The sequence below is a fragment of the Camelus dromedarius genome, chromosome 1, assembly GCF_036321535.1.
Source record: "Camelus dromedarius isolate mCamDro1 chromosome 1, mCamDro1.pat, whole genome shotgun sequence".
Lineage (NCBI taxonomy): Eukaryota > Metazoa > Chordata > Mammalia > Artiodactyla > Camelidae > Camelus > Camelus dromedarius.
Window position 1 is genome coordinate 61,033,582 of NC_087436.1, and position 20,694 is coordinate 61,054,275.

Genomic DNA, 20,694 nt, shown 5'->3' on the forward strand with positions numbered 1-20,694 from the left:
TAACTCATGTAACTTTCAACTAACTTGTGAGGTATGTAGTATCCTCATTTTACAGATGAGAAGACTGATGCTCAGAGAGGTTAAGTAAATTTCCCAAGGTGACACAGCCAGTGGTAGAATAACAATCCCACTGCTTGTGAAATGATTAGAGGGAGATGACAGAATTGAAAATCTGTTCTCAGTCTCAGAGTTTTTGTAATAGTAGGATAAAGGGCAATTTGAGAAGATGCCAATCAGGAAGGTCTCAGCCAAGTGACAAGAGATTCTTCTCTAGGTTGAACCCAGAAGCTGGACAGAGTCATCTCTTCCTATCAGAGACCCCAGAGTGATGACACAGAGAGAGGTGGGCCTCCACCAGTGTGAATGTTCCCCTTTCCAACAGGGCACATTATAACCCACACTTAATTCATTTATTCAACAAGTATGTATTGAATACCAACTATATTATCCCAAGGACTATTTAAAGACACTGAAATTCAAAAGTGAACAAAGTAGAAAAAAACACTAGGCTCATGGAACTAATGTTCTAGAGACATGATTGAAAGATTGGATTGCATGGATTTAGGTGAATTAAGTACTGTGGTATTCAAACTGTTATTAATATCAACAAGTCAGACAGAGGTAGAAATATTTTCTTTCTGTCGGATTCAGATAACCGCACTGAGACAGTCAAGGAGATAAGAAGCAGTCAAAGCACCACACCGTGTGCACTGTATCGAGTGACCATGTTTTCTCTGGCTTCTACTTCCTCTGGTGTACTAGATGTTCTGAAAAATCGTCCTGCTGTGGAACATGAGAATTGGATCAACTGAGCTGAAATTGGTCCATCATTATTATAATTATCCCAAGGAAAGTCTTTTTAGATCAGTGGTTCTGAACCTGGCCTGGACATTAAATCATCTGGGAAGCTTTCAGAAGTCCTGCTGCCCAGATCACAAGCAAACCAATTTCATAACTGCTGATGCTGGGGAATCTGAAAGGTTATCCAGCTTCTTCTATCTCCTCTCCACACCCTCAGCTCTTCTGCTCTCCACCCTATACCGGGAGGTGGATGTTAGCACTTTTCAGATGGATGCAAAGAACCAGCCTCAGTGGGTACCATCATGATTCTAAATATGCCCGTTTATAGTTGAAAATCTGAGTTTTAAAAAAGAGTTCCTGCTAAGCTAAGGCTACATGTGAAAGCCAAAAAAGAGACACATGAAGTACAAGCAAAAGACTTTATGATTTCCACCAAAAAATCTCTAAAAGTCAAGGATAATGCCCCATATGTACTTAATGGATACTAATCATACTCTTCCTCTGCCAAGCTCTGATTTTGGTTCACATTCCTCTTTGGAATATCTCCAATATTTTTCAAAAATGAGACCAGCCAACAAAACCCCAAACATTTCCAACATATGCAGGGAAGAAACAGACCAGTAATTACTGAATTTGAGTGTCCTTTGAATCCAAAATGTCCCATCCATAAAAGGTATTACTAGAAAATAATGTGTGTGACCTGAGCTCGAAGATGGAAATATTCCACGCTGTGAAAGCAAAGCAACCCCCTTGGCCAGCAGCCTGGGTGGTTCCCATGTGACTATCTGCATTTGGACTCTGGAATCTCTCCCAGATGGAGCAGGACTCTGTCCTGGAATCCTTGAAGAGCAGGAATAAGAGCTAGGTGGAAGTTTCCAGAGATTTGTTTATAAGAATATTATCCTGCTATTTTGTTTGCACAGATTTAAACACAGGTTTTAGATCTAACCTAGAGATAAATAAGGCCATATTACATTTGGATTGGTCAAAGTAAGACATTAACATGTCACAGTCCAGGCACTTGTAAACTAACTCATACCAGGGTTTATGATGCTAACAGCAATAAAAACTGAAATGAAACAGCATTTAATGAGACTTTACTATATGCCAGGTACCAGTGCTTTTCATGTAACTCATTTAAGCTCCCAGTGACCCTAAGTGGCAGATACTATTATTATACTTGTTTTGCAAGTAAGAAAACTCTGAATCAAGGAGGTTAGGGTCACACAAACAGTTAAGTGGCAGAGAGGAATTTGACTCAGGTGGTCTGAATCCAAACTTCACTCCCTTAACCACTCTGCCACATTTTCTCACACACACCAGCCAAGTTCTGGCCGTTGGGTGACCAGCACAGTCACAAGAGTCAGGTCTGGGGACCTGTGAAACTCATGGTCACCAGCGGGGTGACTGTCTCCCCCATTCCCTGGACTGGACCTAAGAGGGGCCACAGGGTTTTGTTCTGATACATGGAGTGGATTAGGATCCTAGGACATCTGAAAAAAACTTCATCCCAAAGGAGTATCAAGAAAAGAAGGGACAGTCATCTCTGGCTGATGTGTACTGAACTGGCTGCCTTATGGGGGTGGCAGGCCAAGTGTTTTTTCATTCACTCTCTTATGGGGGAAGCCAGGAGGTGGCTCCTGAGTCTGGGAGCAGACTGAGTAGAGCTCACTGGTTATAAAGTTGCTGGCCAGGCTCTGTAAGAAAGGGCTGGGAGGTGGAGAAAGGAAACCACATTTCTTTGAGCTCAGTCAGACAGGAGAAAGGGGCCGTGAGTAATGACAGGCCAGGCAGAGCAGGTGAAAAGAAAGAGGGCTCAGATGAGGCAGGAATGAGGCAGGGGGCCGCTAACTTGCCCACATCACGACTGGGTCCTGAACAGGCCTGCCCTTGCCCTGACAGTTATCTTCCAGTGAACCAAAGGCTCAGTGGTGCAGAAAGAGCCAAGCTGGATCAGCTCCTGCCTCCTGCACTACAGCTCTGATGTGAGACACACCCGAGTGGAGAGGGGCCTCTGGCTCCCCAGCCCTCACCTGTCAAAACTCAGGCAGCATCCTGATCTCTGCCCCAGCCTGCCCTCTCCAGCTGGGCTGAGCGTCTCTAACAAGCAGCCTCGCTGCACGGTCCCCTCGCCTCGCCTCCTCTAACGCAGAGCTGCGCTGCCGCTGAAGCACTTCACTCTCCATCACACGCTCTGGCTTCCCCAGGCGGGTCCTTTGGAAGCCAGGGTTGCGGTGTAATTGCTGCAGCTGCTATTGAAATTCACTTTTGGCTTTCTGTTCCCTGAGCAGAAAGTTCTGAAAGCTCCCACGGAGAAGGAGCGGGCTCTGTATCCCGCAGGCTTGGACTGTCCTGACAAATTCCTAAAGCCGCATTTCTGTGTGGTCTCTTTCAAAACCTTCTGAAGGTTCCAGGAGATCTATTTCTTGATAAATTTTTCTCCCTTGCTTGGGGTCAGACCAGAAGAGAGTTGAACAGATGTTAGATCTGAAGCTTTCCCGATTCAAACACTTGACCACCAGCCTGCTAATCTGCCGTGATGTAAATGAAATGCCTTTGAGCTTTTCTCACTCAGGGAAAAAGACAAGCCTCCAAGAGAGCTGGAGACGTCCCTTCTTCAAGAAAAACAACATGAAAGAACAGGGTGACTTGAGTCAGCTGCACTTCTGCCTGCTAAAATATTAAAGTGCTCTTTTTATTCCTCTCACAAAGTCAAAATAGATTACACGTAACTGAGTTCTCAAACTGCTACATAGATTTTTCCCTCTTCTGCAAGTGGTCACCTGATGGACAAAAAATATGCTTCAATTCCTATAAATGCAAATTCCCTCAAGAGAGTAGCCCTACAATGAACTACAGCTTAAATGTGGAGTAAATATTGTGTTCCCAGCCAGGAATACTGATGGTTCCGTGCTGGGGGCAGGCCTCAGTCAGCACTAAGGGCTAAAACCTCCGGTGAAAGCACACATTTGAGTGTGTTGACAGTTATCTTAGTGATTTTCTCCTATACCCTATTTGGAGTTTCCAGAAAGGCCCGGCAATGATCAAACACCACACACAAATGTTACGTCCCAAGAGGTCCTGCTTGGGAAAACTGTCATGTCAGCTGCCCCTAGCACACAAGCCGTTCAAGAGACTCTTGGCTGCAATTAAGGAGACTGCCTCTCAGATCGCCAAGGGCTGGGAAGGGCTGATGCTAGACTGGGCTCGGGGATCTGTATGAAGGCCGCTCAGACGCGTTCATTCATGTAAGACATACCGCCTTTCCCTGAATGTAGTATGACATTACAAGGCATACCACATTACCACAAAAGCCAATTAAACGATGACATCAACTTTGTTATCATATGTAATTTCTTTTTTAGGCTAATTAGAGCGATTTAGAGAGGAATGTGTCATTCACCCCCCTTGTCAATGCACCAAAAAGAAAACAGAAGCAAGATAAATTCTTTAAGATACTCCTAATGCTTTTTCATACCCAAGAGTTTGACTTCTGTGAGTCACCTTTGTTTTAAGCTGTTAATTTTGAAATAATTTTAGGTTTACAGAAGAGAGAGACAGTAATACAGATGCTGCTGGTCTCTGGGCCACACTGTGACCAGCAAGGCTGCAGGAGAACACCCAGATTTACGTACCAGAACTAGTAACACAGCTAGTCCGCGATGGCCAACCTTCAATTCCTTATTTGGAAACTGGGATGTTAATTCCCCTTACCTTCCAAGGCTGTTGTGAGGTTTCTAAGGAAACATCCTCAGAAACCCTCAGTAACTGTAAAGTACCATAAAGTACTATACAAGCCTCAGTTATCATTATCACACCCCACAAGGCACTATGCAGAGTTCTGGCCCTGAAGGAGTTTACAGTCTAGTCAGTAATGGTCCTTTACGTTACCTGGTGCTGCACAGTTCTGCACAGTGATGTCATACCTATTCTATAATTTGACTTTTGCAACAATCCTCTGAAGTAGGTAGACTAAACTGTGCCTTTGTTTATTTTATATATATATATTATCCCAACATTTTGAAGCGGTTGCTTTTTTCATAGTGGTAAACTCTACTTTGAACACATCGGCTGGTCCTTGCCAACACTCTTACTGTAAGTAACTTCACCCCATATGAATGGGGCTTTGTCAACACTGGGTTACTAGGTCTATTTTACCTGGTCTGAACCTTTCTTACTTTCCAGATACAAAACTTCGTAACCCTGACCTGCTTTGGGGCCCAGGAGATTTCATGGCTGGCTCCTCTCTCTGGTGACCCACTGCTCGGTAGAGGCACTGAGGAAGGAGGGGAGCTGGGTATTGCTGCTCCAGCGGTTTCTGATCAACCTCTGTAGGACGGTTAAGTCAATTCAACAAGTTAGCTTTTTCAAAGGCACCAGACCATTCTGACATTAATCCAGCTTGGGATAAAACAGAGTTCAACTATTAATTTTAACAGAGTTCAACACATTAATTTTAAGTCAAAAATAAACATCCCTCCCTCCATTATCAACCCTGGCTCTCTTCTCCTGACCTCCTTTCTCTTGCAGGCTTCATGGGGTGGTGGCCTTGATCAGCCTGAAAACTCCACACAGATCAGGCTTGGGAAAGCTTTCCTTAGATATTTCTAAAGTCCCTCCCGCTCTCCCACGTGCCTCATAAAGAGTAAAGGACTCACTGGGAAATCTTTAAAATTGCCTAAAATAGCTAGACTCATTCACTTACATACTCCTAAGTCTTCTTTCATCTCCAAGCTTTCCAACAGTGCAGTCCTGGATCTAAATTACAAAAAAGGGCACACTCATATGCTCCGGCTTAAAAGTTCTTTTGACAGTAATTCAGGTTTTTTGTTTTTTCTTTTTAAACAGTTGCTAAAAACAAGATGTTATTTGTCTTACAATTAAAAACACAGATGAGGTAAGATCATTTGTGGGGTAGCCTGAGGTAAAGGAAGCACCATTATCTTATCCACTGTGGGGAGGAATTCAGAACACTGGAAGGCTGGCTGGCCTTGGACTCCGTCCAGGGGAGTTCTGTCCCTAAGCAAAAGAGAGCCTTATAAGGCAGCTTCTCCTAGAAGGCAAGTCTATGACAAACCCTGAGGGCAGGCCCTAGAGAAAGATGGGCTTCTCACTCCCAAGTAACAAACCACATCAAACAAATGCCTGCTCAGCTCAATCCCTCCATCTCAGGTCCATGTAAAAGGCCTCAAGTTTTAACATCCTCTCTCAGACGCTTCCCCTCCTCCCTTCGGTGCTCTCTAGCTCCACAAAAAGAGAATCTTTGAAACATAATTCTCCTGACTCCCACACGAGCACATCACAGTATGCAATAGTTTTTACTGCAAGTTCTTCCTGGAGTGTAATCGAAATGTGCCTTGTGGCTGTGTGGTTCTAGGACTGTTAATTTGTCTCCTGAAGAATTGTAGAACAGTAGGTCAGGCACCTTCCATTTAATAACTAATTCCCAAACCATGAAGAAACATTTACTTGTTCTTTGGGTTACTTTCCTTGAAAAGAGTCTTAAGTCCTTTAAGACCCTTCTTCAAGGCTGCTTGTTTTCTTTTCTAAAGCTTCCTCAGGTTTTCAAATCTTTCCTAAGATGCGGTGATTAAAACTGGGTAAAGGGATAAGAAAGAACCAGTGACTTACTCAACTTTCTAGAACTTTCTGTGTGCAATTAACGGCAACTGAGGCCAGGAAAAAATTTTTAAAGCATTTCTATTCAGGTGGGGTAGACTCTTTGAGATGTGACTTTTTCTGTTTCTGATCTGCAAGCAGAGAGAGAAAGAGGAATGGGGATTACAGGAGGAAGAGCTTGCTGACATGATCGAGTGGCTGTAATTCAGAAGCAGGGCTGGCTAACGAGGGCACTTTGTGAGGGGTCATTTAGTAAGAACACAGCGCAGTACTGGCTTCTCACTCCCAAGTAACAGCTTGCCATGGCAGGCTGGGAACCCAGGTTTGACAATGCTTCTAAGATTTGAGAGAGAAAGCAGAGGTCCTGTGAGGAGGGAGTCTAGCTAGCACCTCTTGCCTGGGTTGTAGTAACAGCTTCCTAACGGAAGTCTCTGCAGTCTTGCCCCCTTTCAATCCATCCTCCTCAGGGCAGCCAACAGAGATGTTTAAAAAGCACAAATCCAATTATATCACTCAAGCAATGCTGTGACAGCATCTAAACTTCTTAATTAGCCCTCCATCACTGGGCTCTGTTCAGTGTCCAGCTGCCACCTCTGCCCTCCCTCCCTGCGAGGCAGCCCCATGGAACCACGTGCTATTCCTTCTGCCCAGAATGCTCTTCTCATCCCCCCCTAACTCCATCCCAACCTCCAGCCTCGTCTCCAGCCAATTCCTTCTTACCCCCACCTCAGGGAGGACCCCATTCTTCCAGGAAGTCATTTCAGGCTCTTTCTCCACAAATCTGGGTTAAGGATCCCCCTCCTCTGTGCTCCCTGATCATCTCTGTGGCATCATTATGTTAATTTAGCAAAGTGCTGCCCTGACTTGCACCCCCCACCCCCACCCAAGATAAATCAGACCAGAATAATTTCATTCAGTTCTGGAACCCTTGTTTCAAATTTCAATGAAGCTCTACAATTTTGACACCAGTTACAATGGTGTGTTTTTCCCCACACCACCAAGTAACTCCCTGACACCAGCTGGGCATCCTACAATTCAACTCAATTCTGACGCTACCTGGAGAGAGATCACACAGGTTAAGGGCTCAGTCCCACAGGACTACCCCCTCCACCCAATTCAGACCCCAATCACAAGTTCAGGTTGTCATATGTGTTTCTGACAGACTGGCCACAAATTAGAAGTTCAATTAATTTGCTACAGTGGCTCACAGAACTCAGAGAAACATTTTACTTACTGGTTTACTGGTTTATTATAGAAGGATGTGACTCAGGAGCAGCCAGATGAATGAGGTGCTCAGGGCAAGGTGTGGGGAAAGGAGCCTAGAGCTTCCACGCGCTCAGAGCGAGTCACTCTCCCAGCACCTCCACGTGTTCACCAGCCTGGGGGCTCTCCTGACCAGTCCTTTGGGGTTTTATGGAGACTTCATTACATAGGCACGATTGATTAAATCATTCACTCATTGGTGACTGAACTCAATCTCCAGCCCCTCTCCTCCCCCGGGAGGTTAGGGGGTCTGGGGCAAGACTGAAAGCGCCAATCCACTAGTCCCACGGTTGGCCCCACTGGCAACCAGCCCCCATCCTGAGGTGACCTAGGGGCTTTCCGAAAGTCACCTCACCAACATAACAAAAGACACCTTCATCTGCTTGTAATACTCAGAAAATTCCACAGGTTTTAGGGAAATATGTGGCAGGAATTGAATGAAGGTCAAGTATATACTTCTTATTATAAATCACAATATTATAAATTCATAAATTCTTTGAAGGATAGTAGTAGAACACGGGCATTTATTTTTATTTATTTATTTCTTCTTATGGAACACTTCACGTATTTGTGTGTCATCCTTGTGCTGGGGCCACACTAATCTTCTCTGTTATCGTTTCAGTTTTAGTATATGTGCAGCCAAAGCGAGCACTAGAACATGGGAATTTAAATGATACATTACCAACAGAACAATGAGCCTAAAACGAACTTCTCGAAAAACAAATGTTTAAAATTCATCAAATAAAATGCGTTTCTGAATATCAAAATCTTTACTGAAGCTTTTCCCATTTACAGAATGGTTTCTGTTGCTCTCAACCTAATTCTAACCAGCAAGAAGATGTGGAAATGGGATTTGAGGGGGAAAGTGACCACCTAATGTTAGAGTTCAGAACAGCAGAGGATGGGAAGGCGAGCCAATGTCCGATGCACTCCCTGGCTCACACATCAGGCAGGCAGAAGACACAGGGAGAATAGAAGGCAGACAGGCAGAAGAGTCCACTGCCTGGTTTCCAACGAGAAGGCACTTTCTTAAGAGGATTCCTGCGTTTTGTCAACAAATATTTAGAAAGTGTCCAACTATTAGCCAGTCATTGAGTTTATAAGGAATAGGAAGATGGAGTCCCTCTTTTAGGATGCTGCCGGTCCTGAGAGGAAGACAGACATTCAGAGAGCCCTTTGGAGGCTGTGGAAGGTTCTACACTAACTGGAAGAGCTCTATGTCCCCTCAGGAGCTCTGCTCCCTTTGCAGAAATCCTCACAAGGTCCTCAGCATGGCTCGGTCCACCCACCTACCACGGCTCATCCATCCCTAGTCTCTGTCCTACTCCCTGGTGCACATTCTTCACAGCGCACGCTACTATGTGAAAATATGTTTACTTGTTCCTGTCTAAAACTTACAGTAAATGCCACAAGAGAGGGATCTTGTGTACCTTATTCAAGGCTGCCTACCCTGGGACTAGAAGAGTGCTTGGCAAATTCATTCATCCATTCAACATATGTTTAAAGCATCTACTAGTGCCAGGCACTGATCTAGGCCCTTGGGAATAGAACAGGGAGCAAAAATTCCCTTCCCTTAAGGAGCTTAATTTCAAGTTGAAATAATGAGAGCAATGAATATTCATTGAGTGTTTTCTACAGATAACTTTCACACTGAATCTTCACAGTTCTACAGGACAGGTATGATTATAATCCCTGCATTACAGGTGAGGAAACCCAGGTCCAGAGAGGTCAGGGAACTTGCTCAAGGCTAAGTTACTGGCAGAGTTAAGATTCACACCCAGAGAGTCTGGTTCTAGAACTCAGCGTCTTAACTATTCTGCTCCAAGGCCTCTTCTCATATATACATGTTACATGTGCAATAAATACTGTTGGAGAAGTGGCTGGAAGGCAGAGGAGCTGAATAGATATTTTTCCAAACAAAAATACATACAGATGGCCAATAGGCATAAGAAGGATATTCAACATCACTAATTATTAGGGAAATGCACATCAAAACCACAATGAGATATGACTTCACACCTGTCAGAATGGCTATTACCAAAAAGGTAAGAAATAACAAGTGTTGGTGAGGATGTGGATAAAAGGAAACCCTCATGCACTGTTGGTGGGAATGTAAACTGGTGCAGCTACTATGGAAAACAGTATAGATGTTCCTCAAAAAATTAAGAATAGAACTACTCAGCTATCGCACTTCTGACTATTTACCCAAAGAATACGAAAGCACTAATTTGAAATATATGCACCACTATGTTCATCACAGCATTGTTTACAATTGCCAAGATACAGAAACAACCTGAGTGCCCAGTGATGGATGACTGGATAAACATGTGGTATATGTAAACAATGGAAAGCTGTTCTGCCATGAAAAAGATGAAATCTTGTCATTTGCAACAACATGGATGGATCTTGAGGGTATTGTGCCAAGTGAAATAAGTCAGAAGGAGAAATGATTTAAATTATATGTGGAATAAAAAAACCCAAAAAACAAAAATAAGTGAACAAACCAAACCAAACAAAAACCAACATGTAGACAGAGAGAACAGAGCAGTGGTCACCAGAGGGGATAGGGTGAATGGCAAAATCGATAAAGGGGGTCAACTGCATGGTGACAGATGGAAACAAAATTTTTAGTGGTGAGCACCCTGTCAGGTGTACAGAAGAAGAAACATAATGCTGTACATGTCAAGTGAAACTTATGTAATGTTATAAACCAATGTTATCCTAATGAAAAATAGATTTAAAAAAGTAACACCCTCCACTCCCCAACAAAAAATGTATAAACAGAATCAGAACATATAAAATAATGGCTGGAAGCCTACACTGAGCTGAAGAAGGACAAGGACATCATTATGGCAGGTGGTGGGGAGAGAGTCAAGGGGCTTCCCAGGGAAGGTGGCACAGCTGATCCTTGAAGGCTAAGGTTCAAAGCGGGGAAAGGAAAGTGAGGGTGTGATTGCAAACAACAGCAAAGAGCGAACAATTATTGTGGACCATAAAGGGGGTTGGAGAGAAGAGGCCAAAATAAGAGTTATTGTGAAGAGCCTCGTATGCCCTGCTAAGTAGTTTTAACTTGGTCCTAAAAGTATTAACAAGGGAGACCCTTAAGAATGAATTCTGATTCCACAAGTCAACATTAATTCTGAGGGAGAAGAAGAGGGGATGGGACCCAAAGGGACCAAGAGATTGCCACGGAGCTCAGATATAAAAGACCAAGAACATAGGGGTACCAAGAAGCGGAATAAAGGAGCACCATGTTCTCTTCGGCCTGTGAGATGTTATTATACATCTTGGCATTTCTATTTACTTTTTATTAAACTGAATTTTCAAATCCCCTCTTCCAGTTACCCATGACTTCAGGGACCTCAATAAGACCTAATGGCACTAAATTCATGGTGACAGTTTCAAGATTTGAGATTATTAACTCATTATCTTTTATGCAGATTTTCAAAAAGATGGCTTTGCTTCTTATCACAGAGGAAGGTACAAAAAACAAGTGGACCAGCATCTCTCCCCAGAAGGTGGGTAAGTGGTGACTTCAGAAAAGAAGGGACTGGGAAAAGACGGGGAGTGTCTCCATGGCTCCAGGGAAAGTGCTTTGAGAGGTAGGTTTGTAACCTGTATGGATTCTTTCTTAATCAGCAAGACCAGACCTGTTTTGTGCATCCCCAGCTGCACAGCACCTAGCACAGTGCGGACACATGCGAGATGCTCAATAAATGTAGGCTAAATGAGACCAACAGTGATGCTCACTCCCTCTCAATATTTGAGGAAGCATAATTCAAGTTTCTTCTGAGGGTAGAAAAGGCTGGAAGAACCCAGAGAATGTATTTCCTACTCTTTGCAAAGCCCCAGTAGTAAATGGCACAGAAGTACGTGGCACTCTGATGGGTTTGCTTCTATAATTGTCAAAACACATCCAGGAATCAGGAGAAATCTATTAGGAAATCTGGGTGTAGTCCCATTTATCTCTGCTGAGGAAAAGTACTCTGGTGAACCTCACATCCTTTTCTGCTCTCTCTGGCATTCTCCCTATAGGGCCCCAGGCCCTGGACCCTGTATCTCTAAATTTAGGTTGGGGAAAAAAGGCTAATTTGTGTCAAGGTTTTCAGTTTTAGATGCTATTTCTCTTAACATTTTCCCAAACATAAAGAAAAACCAGGTCTGTACCCTCATGGGGTTTGCAGTCTGGAGAGATGCAGAGATGGGTTTACACGATAATGGAGTTATGTGACTCCTTCTATATGACTATCCAGCTCAACATTTGATAATTGCACTGTGTGATTGTTTAGAGATGTAAATAGCAGAAGAGAAGATGGATAAAACTACCTACAGGCTAGAACTGACAATACTTAAATCATCATCGAGGTAACCTTCTGCTTTGACAAGGCAAGTTCCATGGATTTGGAAAGACTATGGGGAAAAATTCCCCTTGGAATGTGCAAGAAAAATGTCAGTATTTGGAATGAATTCTTAAACTATGGACATTTCTCTTTTCATGGCATGACTGATAAATTAGACCCAAAGGCACAAATGATTGGTTCTGTTGGAAAAGTATGCAGATTATTTGGATTGTGATTTTCTAAATTTAAGGTGATGATAATGTGAATAGTAAGTTGTTAACACTATTTAAGGCTTTCAATAGTGAACTCTGAAATCAGTGACAGATGACCTATTAGTGTCTGGGCTTCTGGGAAAAACTCTAAAAAAAAAAAAAAAGAATTATTTGGAAAGCTTAGAGAAAGTCTGAGCTGTGTTAAAGAAGCAACTGCTTCTGTCATTTCAGGAGAACTACCTCCTCTCTTTTCTACCTTGGCTCAGACCAGGAGAGGGACTGCCAAGGTTGGATTTCTAACTTTCCCTTGAAACTACTGCCTATGGAAAATGTTATTTCAGACATTAGAATTAAAAGCCCCCCCCCCCCTTTTTTTTTTGCAAGTCCAGACTCTATTTTCCCGTTTCATTTATGACAAGCTTGGTTGGACTTGTTTGGAATAAAATAAAAGATCAAACATAACCTCAAAGGCATTCCTGCTGAACAATGCATCCTGGGGACAAATTACGCAAAAAAGGAACAAGAAAGAAAAACAAAATGGTCATAAGGTTCACAACATAAACAACATCATTAAAAAGCATTCTTCAAAGAGTTTGGGGGGTTTTGCCCACATATAATTAGATAGTTAGATTACTGTTTGAGACTCTAACTTCCAGTGAGTGAATTATTTTCCTTAATATTAAGAAAGAAGAAACCATGAAATCCAATTTGTAAAATTCTTACAATCTAGCCAATTAAATGTGGGACAATTAACTTCTCTCTGAGAGTCCTTATTTTGTATCTCATCGTCAAACTCCTTTCTCCTCTTGACTTCATCTCTATACACCCAAGCCAAGAAAGAACGAAAAGAAAATGACAACTCTGGGTTGCCAAAAGAGTGGGGGCAGCTTTTGAAGATCGATTTGCCAGCGGTTAGCACGAGCTGGATGAGCTTTGGGGATGCGAGTGTCTGTGGAATCGGGAATCTTTTCCATATATACACTTGGCATGCAGTCCTCACTTTCTTGGCGCACGCACCGAACTCTCAAAATAAAACCACCAAAAAAAGAGAAGGGGAGACTACGCCCATCCCTCCAGGCATCCCTCGGCCGCCAACTCCTCCCCGCCCCTCCTGCCCAGGGGAGGAGCCGCGGGAACCAGCTGGGCCGCGGGCCGCGGGCCGCAGACGCCCTATCAGGTCTGCCCCGCGAGGGGGCGCCCTGCTCTCCGGGCTGAGCGGGGCGGGGTCGGAGGGGAACGCGCTCATGCCCACCTTGCTCGCAGGTGCCCTTGCTGACCTGGGTGACGGCCTTCTCTCCGCGGCTCTCGGCCCTCAGGCTGGCGGCGCGCAGCTGGCAGCCGCTGGGGTAGGTGATGCCGTCACTGCCGCACACCGGGTAGCGGCTCTTGCACACGCACACGCCGCTCACCACCGGGCCACCGGCTGCTGCCCCGGCTTTACCCTTCCGCCTCTTGCGGCTCTTCACGCACTCCATGCCCGGCGCGCAGTGCCCCCTGCCGGCTCCGCCGCCCCCGCACGGCTCGCCCTCGCCGCGGGCGCACACCGGGCAGCAGCCACACGCGTCGCGGGTCTCGCCCAGCGGGCAGCCTCGCGGGGGCAGGGGCGGGCAGGCGGCCGGCTCGCAGGGGCCACAGGCGTCCGAAGAGGAGGAAGAGGAGAGGGGCAGGAGCAGGAGCAGCAGCCCGGCGGCGCCAAGGAGCAGGGCGGGCAGCGGCGGCCGCTCCATGGCTAACCGTGGTGGCGGTGGCGGGAGCGCGCGCGCGAGTGAGCCGGCGCCCTCCGGCCGGCCCTTTAAACCCGGTGCCCCGCCCGGCCGGACCGCGGGAACCACACCCCGTGGCGACGAGAGCGTGGCCGCCTCGCCCGCGCCGCCTCTCCCGGGACCGCGGCGCTCGAGCGCGCCCCTGCTGGCGGGGCCGGGCCGGGCAGCCGCGGGGCAGCCACGGGGGTGGGGGCCTCTGGGTCTCAGGGCTCCGAACGCACCTCGCCGGCTCCTGCTCGGCCCCTGCTCCCGAGGGCTGCAACCCCAGTCCTTGGGGGATCGCCCGCAGTGAGAACGGCTCCCTCACCCTCTGGTCCCTCGCCTTTCCCAGTCGGAATATTTATACTTCTTAACAACTTTGAGATGACCCCACGTTTAATCCATTAAATTCTCCGCGGGTCTGGGAGACCTGAAAACTGATTACTTTGTGGTTTGGGAAGCTCTTTTAAGAACAGTTCGTTTTTCAAACCCCCCATGGGGATTTTGTGTCCCCGCTGGCCACCGGCCCGGTGTGGTCATGGGTGCCAAGCTAAAAGGACAAATGGTTCGTAACCAGTCCTCTTTTTGGAACCTCATAACTGCCTCCTCCCTCTGTGCTTTCTTATGCCAAGTCAAGTTTTAAGTGTAAGTGTGAGTACCAGAATCCATGCGAGAGCTGGTCATCGTCCTCAATTTATAATAAACGGTGCTGGACCTCCATCAAACCTCTCCGGAGAACTAAGCCCACCTGGGGGTGCCATGGAGACCCCCTAAAGTTCCTCAATTTTCATTGGTAATCCCGTGAGGTTTTTAATATAAGCAACTGACAATTCCTCCTCAGTCTTTCTGTAAAGTACTCTGCAAACTCAATTTCAGAGCCTTTTCCCAAGAATATTGGCCCTTTGAGTCCCTTCTATCCAGACTTTTAAGTTATTTTCATTTTTATTGAACATACAACACTGAAGTGTGCATAATTCTGCATGTTGCATTTTAGTTCTTTGAGTTCTTTTTTCTTAGCATAGATCCAAGGATTTATAGGATTGCTAACTCAAAGTGTGGTTCTCAATGCCACCAGCAGTTTAGAAATGTCACTCTCACCAGAGTCTTCCTAGGATAATTATTATAAACTTTTTTGAAAATTAAATAATCACAAAATTCAGAGAATAAAAAACCAAGCTGATTTTTGGCCTCTCCTTATCATAGCACTTTTCTCTCCTAGAAAAGTGGCACTTTTTTTTAAAAAGGTCATATGTTAACATGAAAATTGTTTATAAAACAATGAAAAGTCCTTAGAGCAGAGTTTTCCTAAATATTCTTGCCTTTGTCCCTCAGTGAGAGTTTACATGACCTGGTGTACAGTCCCAAATTGAGACAAATGCAGAGTGCACTCTGATTTTACCTATTCTATTTCAGTGTATTAATTCACTAGTCAAGGTCTACTAAGTTTATATCATGACCAGCTTTGACTATCTGTTATAGTTTTAGGCTCTCAAGAACCCGAGACAAGGACTATTCCAGTGCCGGTAGTTTACTAGAGAGGTCATGTCTACACCACTTCTGGGGCAGAGGCGTAGGGAGTGAGCAGGAAGGGAAGACAGCCAATAAAGATGCTTATCAAGTCAGCTCTCGGCAGGGTGGGCTCTGTAGCCAGACGAAGCCCTCAAGGCTCTACAGAGCTTTGTGTGGGGGAGGGTGGGGGGATGGGGGCAGCCACTGACAGCAGTTGCATCACTGGTGGTATATCCTATAGAGTTTTTCAAACCCTGTGTTGGAGCCAGCAGTAAGAATGCAAGCACATGGTACAGTAGAGTCCCTTTGCATGGGCTCCTCACTGCCCAGCAAGTAGAAGAGCAAGCAGGGTCTTATCACTGAAGGGGGTACCTGGGCTGTGTGTGATGGCACCAATCTGGAGAACTTGAAAATAGGAAGAGATGTGGTTATTCAGAAGAAGGAGAAAAGGCAGGAAAATGGAGCCTTTACATAGAAAACTGAAAACTCCCTCCTTCCAAGAAAGAAAATATTGTCACCCATTCAGCTTTAGTTCTGGTGAGACGAAGATCTGAGATGTGGAGACAGGATATGTTATCCGCAAATAGAGAGAATTTTACTTCTTCCTGTTTAATCTGGCTGCCCTTTATTTCCTTTTCTTGCCTGATTGCCCTGGTTAGAACTACTGATGTAACGTGGCATAGAAGTGGTGAGAGTGGGCTTCCTTGCCTTGTTCCTGACCTTAGAGGGAAAGCTTTCGGTCTGTCACCATTTGGTAAGATGGTAGCTGTGGGTTTTCCACAGATGGTCTTATTAGCTTGAGGAAATTACTTTCTATTTCCAGTGTGCTGAATGCTTTTATCATGAAGAAGTATTGTATTTTGTCAAATGCCTTTTTTGCATCTATTGAGATGATCATAAAGATGTATTTTATTCTGTTGATATGTTGTATTATGTTAATTGATTTTTGAATGTTAAACCAAACTTGCATTCCTGGGCGAGATCCCACTCGGTCATGATGTCTGATCCTTTTTGACATGTTTGTAGATGTGATTTGCTAATATTTTGCTGAGGGTTTTTACATCTATATTCATAAGAGACATTGGACTGTAGTTTTCTTGTGATGTCTTTGGTTTTTGCATCAGGGTAATAGTGGGTTCTTAGGACGAGTTAGAAAGTGTTTCCTTACCTTCTGCTTTTTTGAGAGAGTTTGTGAAGAATTGATTTCTTCTTCATATGTTTAGTAAACTTCACCAGTGAAGCCATCTGGGCCTGGGCTTTTCTTCGTGGGAATTGTTTGGTTATTAATTCAATCTCTATTTGTTATAGGTCTGTGTTAGTTTGCTCAGGCTGCCACAACAAAATACCACAGGCTGGGTGGCTTAAACAACAGAAGTTTATTTTCTCACAGCTCTGGAGAGTGGAAGTCTAAGATCAAGGTGCCAGCAGGGTTGGTTTCCTTGAGGGTCATAAGAGCAAGATCCTCCCCACTTCAGACAAGGTGCCACCCACAAAATACGAAGAACCCTCCTTCCTTCACTAAACAGGACTGCTACTTTAGCAACTGTAGCTTTATATTAATCAAGTCCACCTTCCCTGTAGATATTAAGATTCATTGAGATACTCAGTCACAGAATTCACCCCATCTAGAGTAAGCCCCTCCTTCCTTAGACCTTTCCCAGAATTACTCATCCACAGCCCAAATCCCATAATTGTTTTCTTTCCAACACTCTTACTGAGACACCCAACAGTTCCATATGGAGTCTATTGTCTCTTGCTACAATGAGTAATAAACCCAACTTCTTTGACTACAGGTGTGTTCCTGGTGGTCTTTGGATGATGGACAGTGACACATGAGAGATTTGCCCCCCAGCTCCTTCTCTTCTGTCCTACTTCAGCTCAGCATTCCCCTGCCCTAACCATAGTACACTCCAATACCCTTTGCTGATGGGTCCTTGTACCTGGCAAGGACCCGTCTTGGTGGGACATCTGCAAGACTTCTCAAGCCAGCAAACTTCAGTGGCATCTTGGGAACTCGTGGTGCCACCCAGCCTGCCCTGCTGTGTCCCTCTGTGCCTGGCCTTCCCAGCAGATGTCCAACTGGAAAATGGAATGTTTGTCTCCCTTTGCTGAAAACATCACAAATATGTTGGTTTCTCCCCCATCACTTGGCTCCTTTGTGTGGGTAGCCAGGACAGGCATGGGAGTGGAGAAAACCCCTGCATCCTCCGGGAGGCTCTTTCTTGCCCCAGCCTCCTTACATGGAGTAGGGGTTAATTTGTTGGGCAGGGGTGATGGAGGCAGGGCCATCTAGCACTGAGGAACATTCTGCTTCAGTTCTTGGTGGCTCTTTTAGAATGTGGAGACACATCACACCTGTAGTTTTGGCTTCTAGTGTCATTTTCAGGCTAGGGAAAAGTTGTTCTATTCAACTGCCTGTTACAGTAGTTATCTATTATCTTTATCATCATCTCATTTTTTATCTCCTCTCCTGCTTCCTTCTTCATCACCATCAGTAAGCAGATTGTCAGATGGTGGGGTGACAGGTAGATGATCAGCCCAGCCCAGATAAACAGCATGTAGAAAGGAATGAAGCCAGTGGAAACCATTTTGGCGCATTCCAGCAAACAGAAAAAGTCCAGCACAGCGTGAGCAAGGTGTGTTTGGAGAGAAATGGGGAGAAATCAGTCTGGAGAGAGTGCAGATGTCAGGTGACCAAAGGCTTCGCAATTCACACCCAGGACTCTGGACTGGAGCTTATAGTTGACAGGATGCAGGGGAGAGGCGAGATCAGGTTTGCAGTGTAGGAAGGTCGATACAGTGGAGGGAAATGGATTCAAATGGAGATGGACTGGAGGGCATGTAATTTTCTCAGTGCAGGGGCTGCCCTTAGCCTCTCCAGTGCCTTTCTGTGAATTAAAAAAAAAAGCACCCCCAGGGGGCAGATGCCATGCAGAGGGTGCAAGACTTGGTAAGCAGTTGGAGCCTTATCCAAGAAGAAGCAACCTCTTTCTCCAGAGTAGAGGACCTAGCCTCCCCCAAGTTGCATGGCCTGGCAGGTGGAGGGAGGGCTGAGTTTCGGCCTCGCTTCCTGGGCTGGGTGCCCTTGCATAGTGTGCAAACTATACAACCTTACAGGGAAGCTCAATCTGGTGCCAACAGTGCATCTGGTACAGAATTGGCCCTCAATTAAGAAGTTTAAAAAGTAAATGGACCAAAGGGAAGCAGCTATTACTGTCCATTACTGCCAACTACTACTGCTCTCCAGGCAGGAATGCATGAGAGCTTGAAGTAAGTTGTGGCAATAGGATGGGAGGAGGTGGACCATATCATTTCTTGTCCTTCTGGGACAATTTTATCAGCAAAAGGGGGCACTGTTCATAATTATGCTGGGACAACAGGCATAAATCAAGATTATCCTTGACAACAGGGACATGTGGTCACCCTAAACAGAGGGGAAGGGATGACTGAGAGATCTTTAAGAAGTAGAATATACAGGCTTTAGGAAGCAACTCACTGTGAGAGGAAGTCAAGAGAAACCTCGACCTTTCTTGCGTCGGAGACGGGTGAAAGCTGCTGCGAAAGCAGGTTTGTTTGGAACCAAACTTGGGTTCACTCCCCTGCACGCAATAAAGCCAATCTACTGACAACTGGGTGGTGGTGAAGAGAAGTGTTGTGTTTATTGCAGGTGCCAAGCAAGGAGTCAGGTAGCTAGTGCTTAAAAGACCTGAGCTCCCGGATGACTTTTTAAAGACAGGATGAGGGAGGGAGGTTGTGGGCAGCATGATCAGCTCGTGGACATTCTTCTGATTGGTTGGTGGTGAGGAAATTGGGAGTCAACATCAGCAACCTGGTTTCAGCTGGTCTGAGGTCTACATGCTAGTAGGTGGCATGCAGTTAACTTCTTCCACCTGGTGGGGGTTTCAGTCTGCAAAACAGTGCAAAGGACATGGCTCAGAATATTATCCATAGCCCTTGAAGAGGAACTAAAGGTCCTTGACTTTGAGTAATGGCTAAAGTATTACTGTTTTGGCTGCTTGATTGACTGTTTTCCTTTCTTTCTACATTTTCTCACTTCTCTGATTAAATTTATTCTTTGGAACTTGGGGAATGCCTAGGAAGCTAAAGTTTTTCTACAGACAAGAGGCAGGCGGAGGACATGGGGAGGAGGGTAGTCTTTCCTGAGAAGGCCCCATAGGGTCCTGCCCAGTAACAGGTTTGTGTTGGGGGAAGGTGACCAACTTGATTTTGGACATGCTGATTCTTAATAAAACTGGGTCTATCCTTTTTGGACAGTTCTAGAAAGGGAAGGGGGTGATTCCCTGGTACTCACAGCACATTGCTATAGAGACACTGTAGGGCTCAGACTTAGAACAAGCCCTTGTTGTTTGTTCTCTCTCGGTGTGAAGTCCCTCAATGATAAAATCTTACTGTTTAATAAAGGACAGAAACTGATTTCTTATCAGCTTTCTGTATCTGATCTCTTAAAAGAGCTACAGCTATGCTGGGAAACAGCTAATGATATAATTGAAAAGGCATTAATAGCCTATAAAATTCAATATTAGAGGCAGAACTTGAAGGACTCTCCAGAGGTCACTTAAAGCTAGGTGACGCTGGACTGTGCCTCTAGGCCTGATCGTAAGTCATCAGGGCACAGCGATAACTGAGAACTCTGAGCGATTACTGAGAAAGATGGTCTCGCTTGTATTCTGCTCTTTTATTTGACAGTCTTTCAAGATTTCAGAAGGTCACTAAATAATAAGCCAACTTCCAAATATACACAGTTGCAAAGAAAATTTAGGCTTAAGCTGTGATCTTTGCTAGAGCAGATATGTCACGTGAGGCTGTTAAACCTCTAGGGACTTAAAAATTCATTTTACACTTTAACTTTGAATTAACACAGACTTTTTACTTTACATTCCTCTATAAAATAAATTAAAGAGCATTGCTTCTGGTGACAACACGTAGGAAGAAATCTCTTTGGGTTATTCCATAATTAGGCTCCATCCTTTTTTGTTATGGGGGAAATGATATGATCATTTGGTGGTAAATGATGCGATGCCCCCGTATTAATCTTCCATCTGCTCCATTATTCACCTTGGCAAAGTAGAAAAATAAAAAACAAAAAATGGCTCCTCATCGTTGTAAGAAGCCTGAGAGAACATCAAACCAGAAGGAATAAGACATTTTCAGGGAATAAGTAGTTCAGTCACAAATGTACCTGTGAGT

General features: G+C 45.0%; 1 protein-coding gene and 1 non-coding gene across 2 annotated transcripts in view; both read right to left on the bottom strand.

Moving 5' to 3' along the window:
- IGFBP7 (insulin like growth factor binding protein 7) overlaps nucleotides 1–14,010 on the bottom strand; it is a 68,249-nt gene extending 54,239 nt beyond the window's left edge. The window contains exon 1 of the mRNA XM_010983378.3: nucleotides 13,488–14,010. Within this exon, the coding sequence (XP_010981680.3) occupies nucleotides 13,488–13,962 (475 nt within the window). The 5' untranslated portion in view covers nucleotides 13,963–14,010. The remainder of the gene's footprint in view (nucleotides 1–13,487) is intronic.
- LOC116149165 (U6 spliceosomal RNA) lies at nucleotides 8,228–8,335 on the bottom strand. The gene has a single exon (XR_004132799.1). It is a non-coding gene; the product is annotated as a U6 spliceosomal RNA (small nuclear RNA).
- Nucleotides 14,011–20,694: the final 6,684 nt, after the last annotated feature.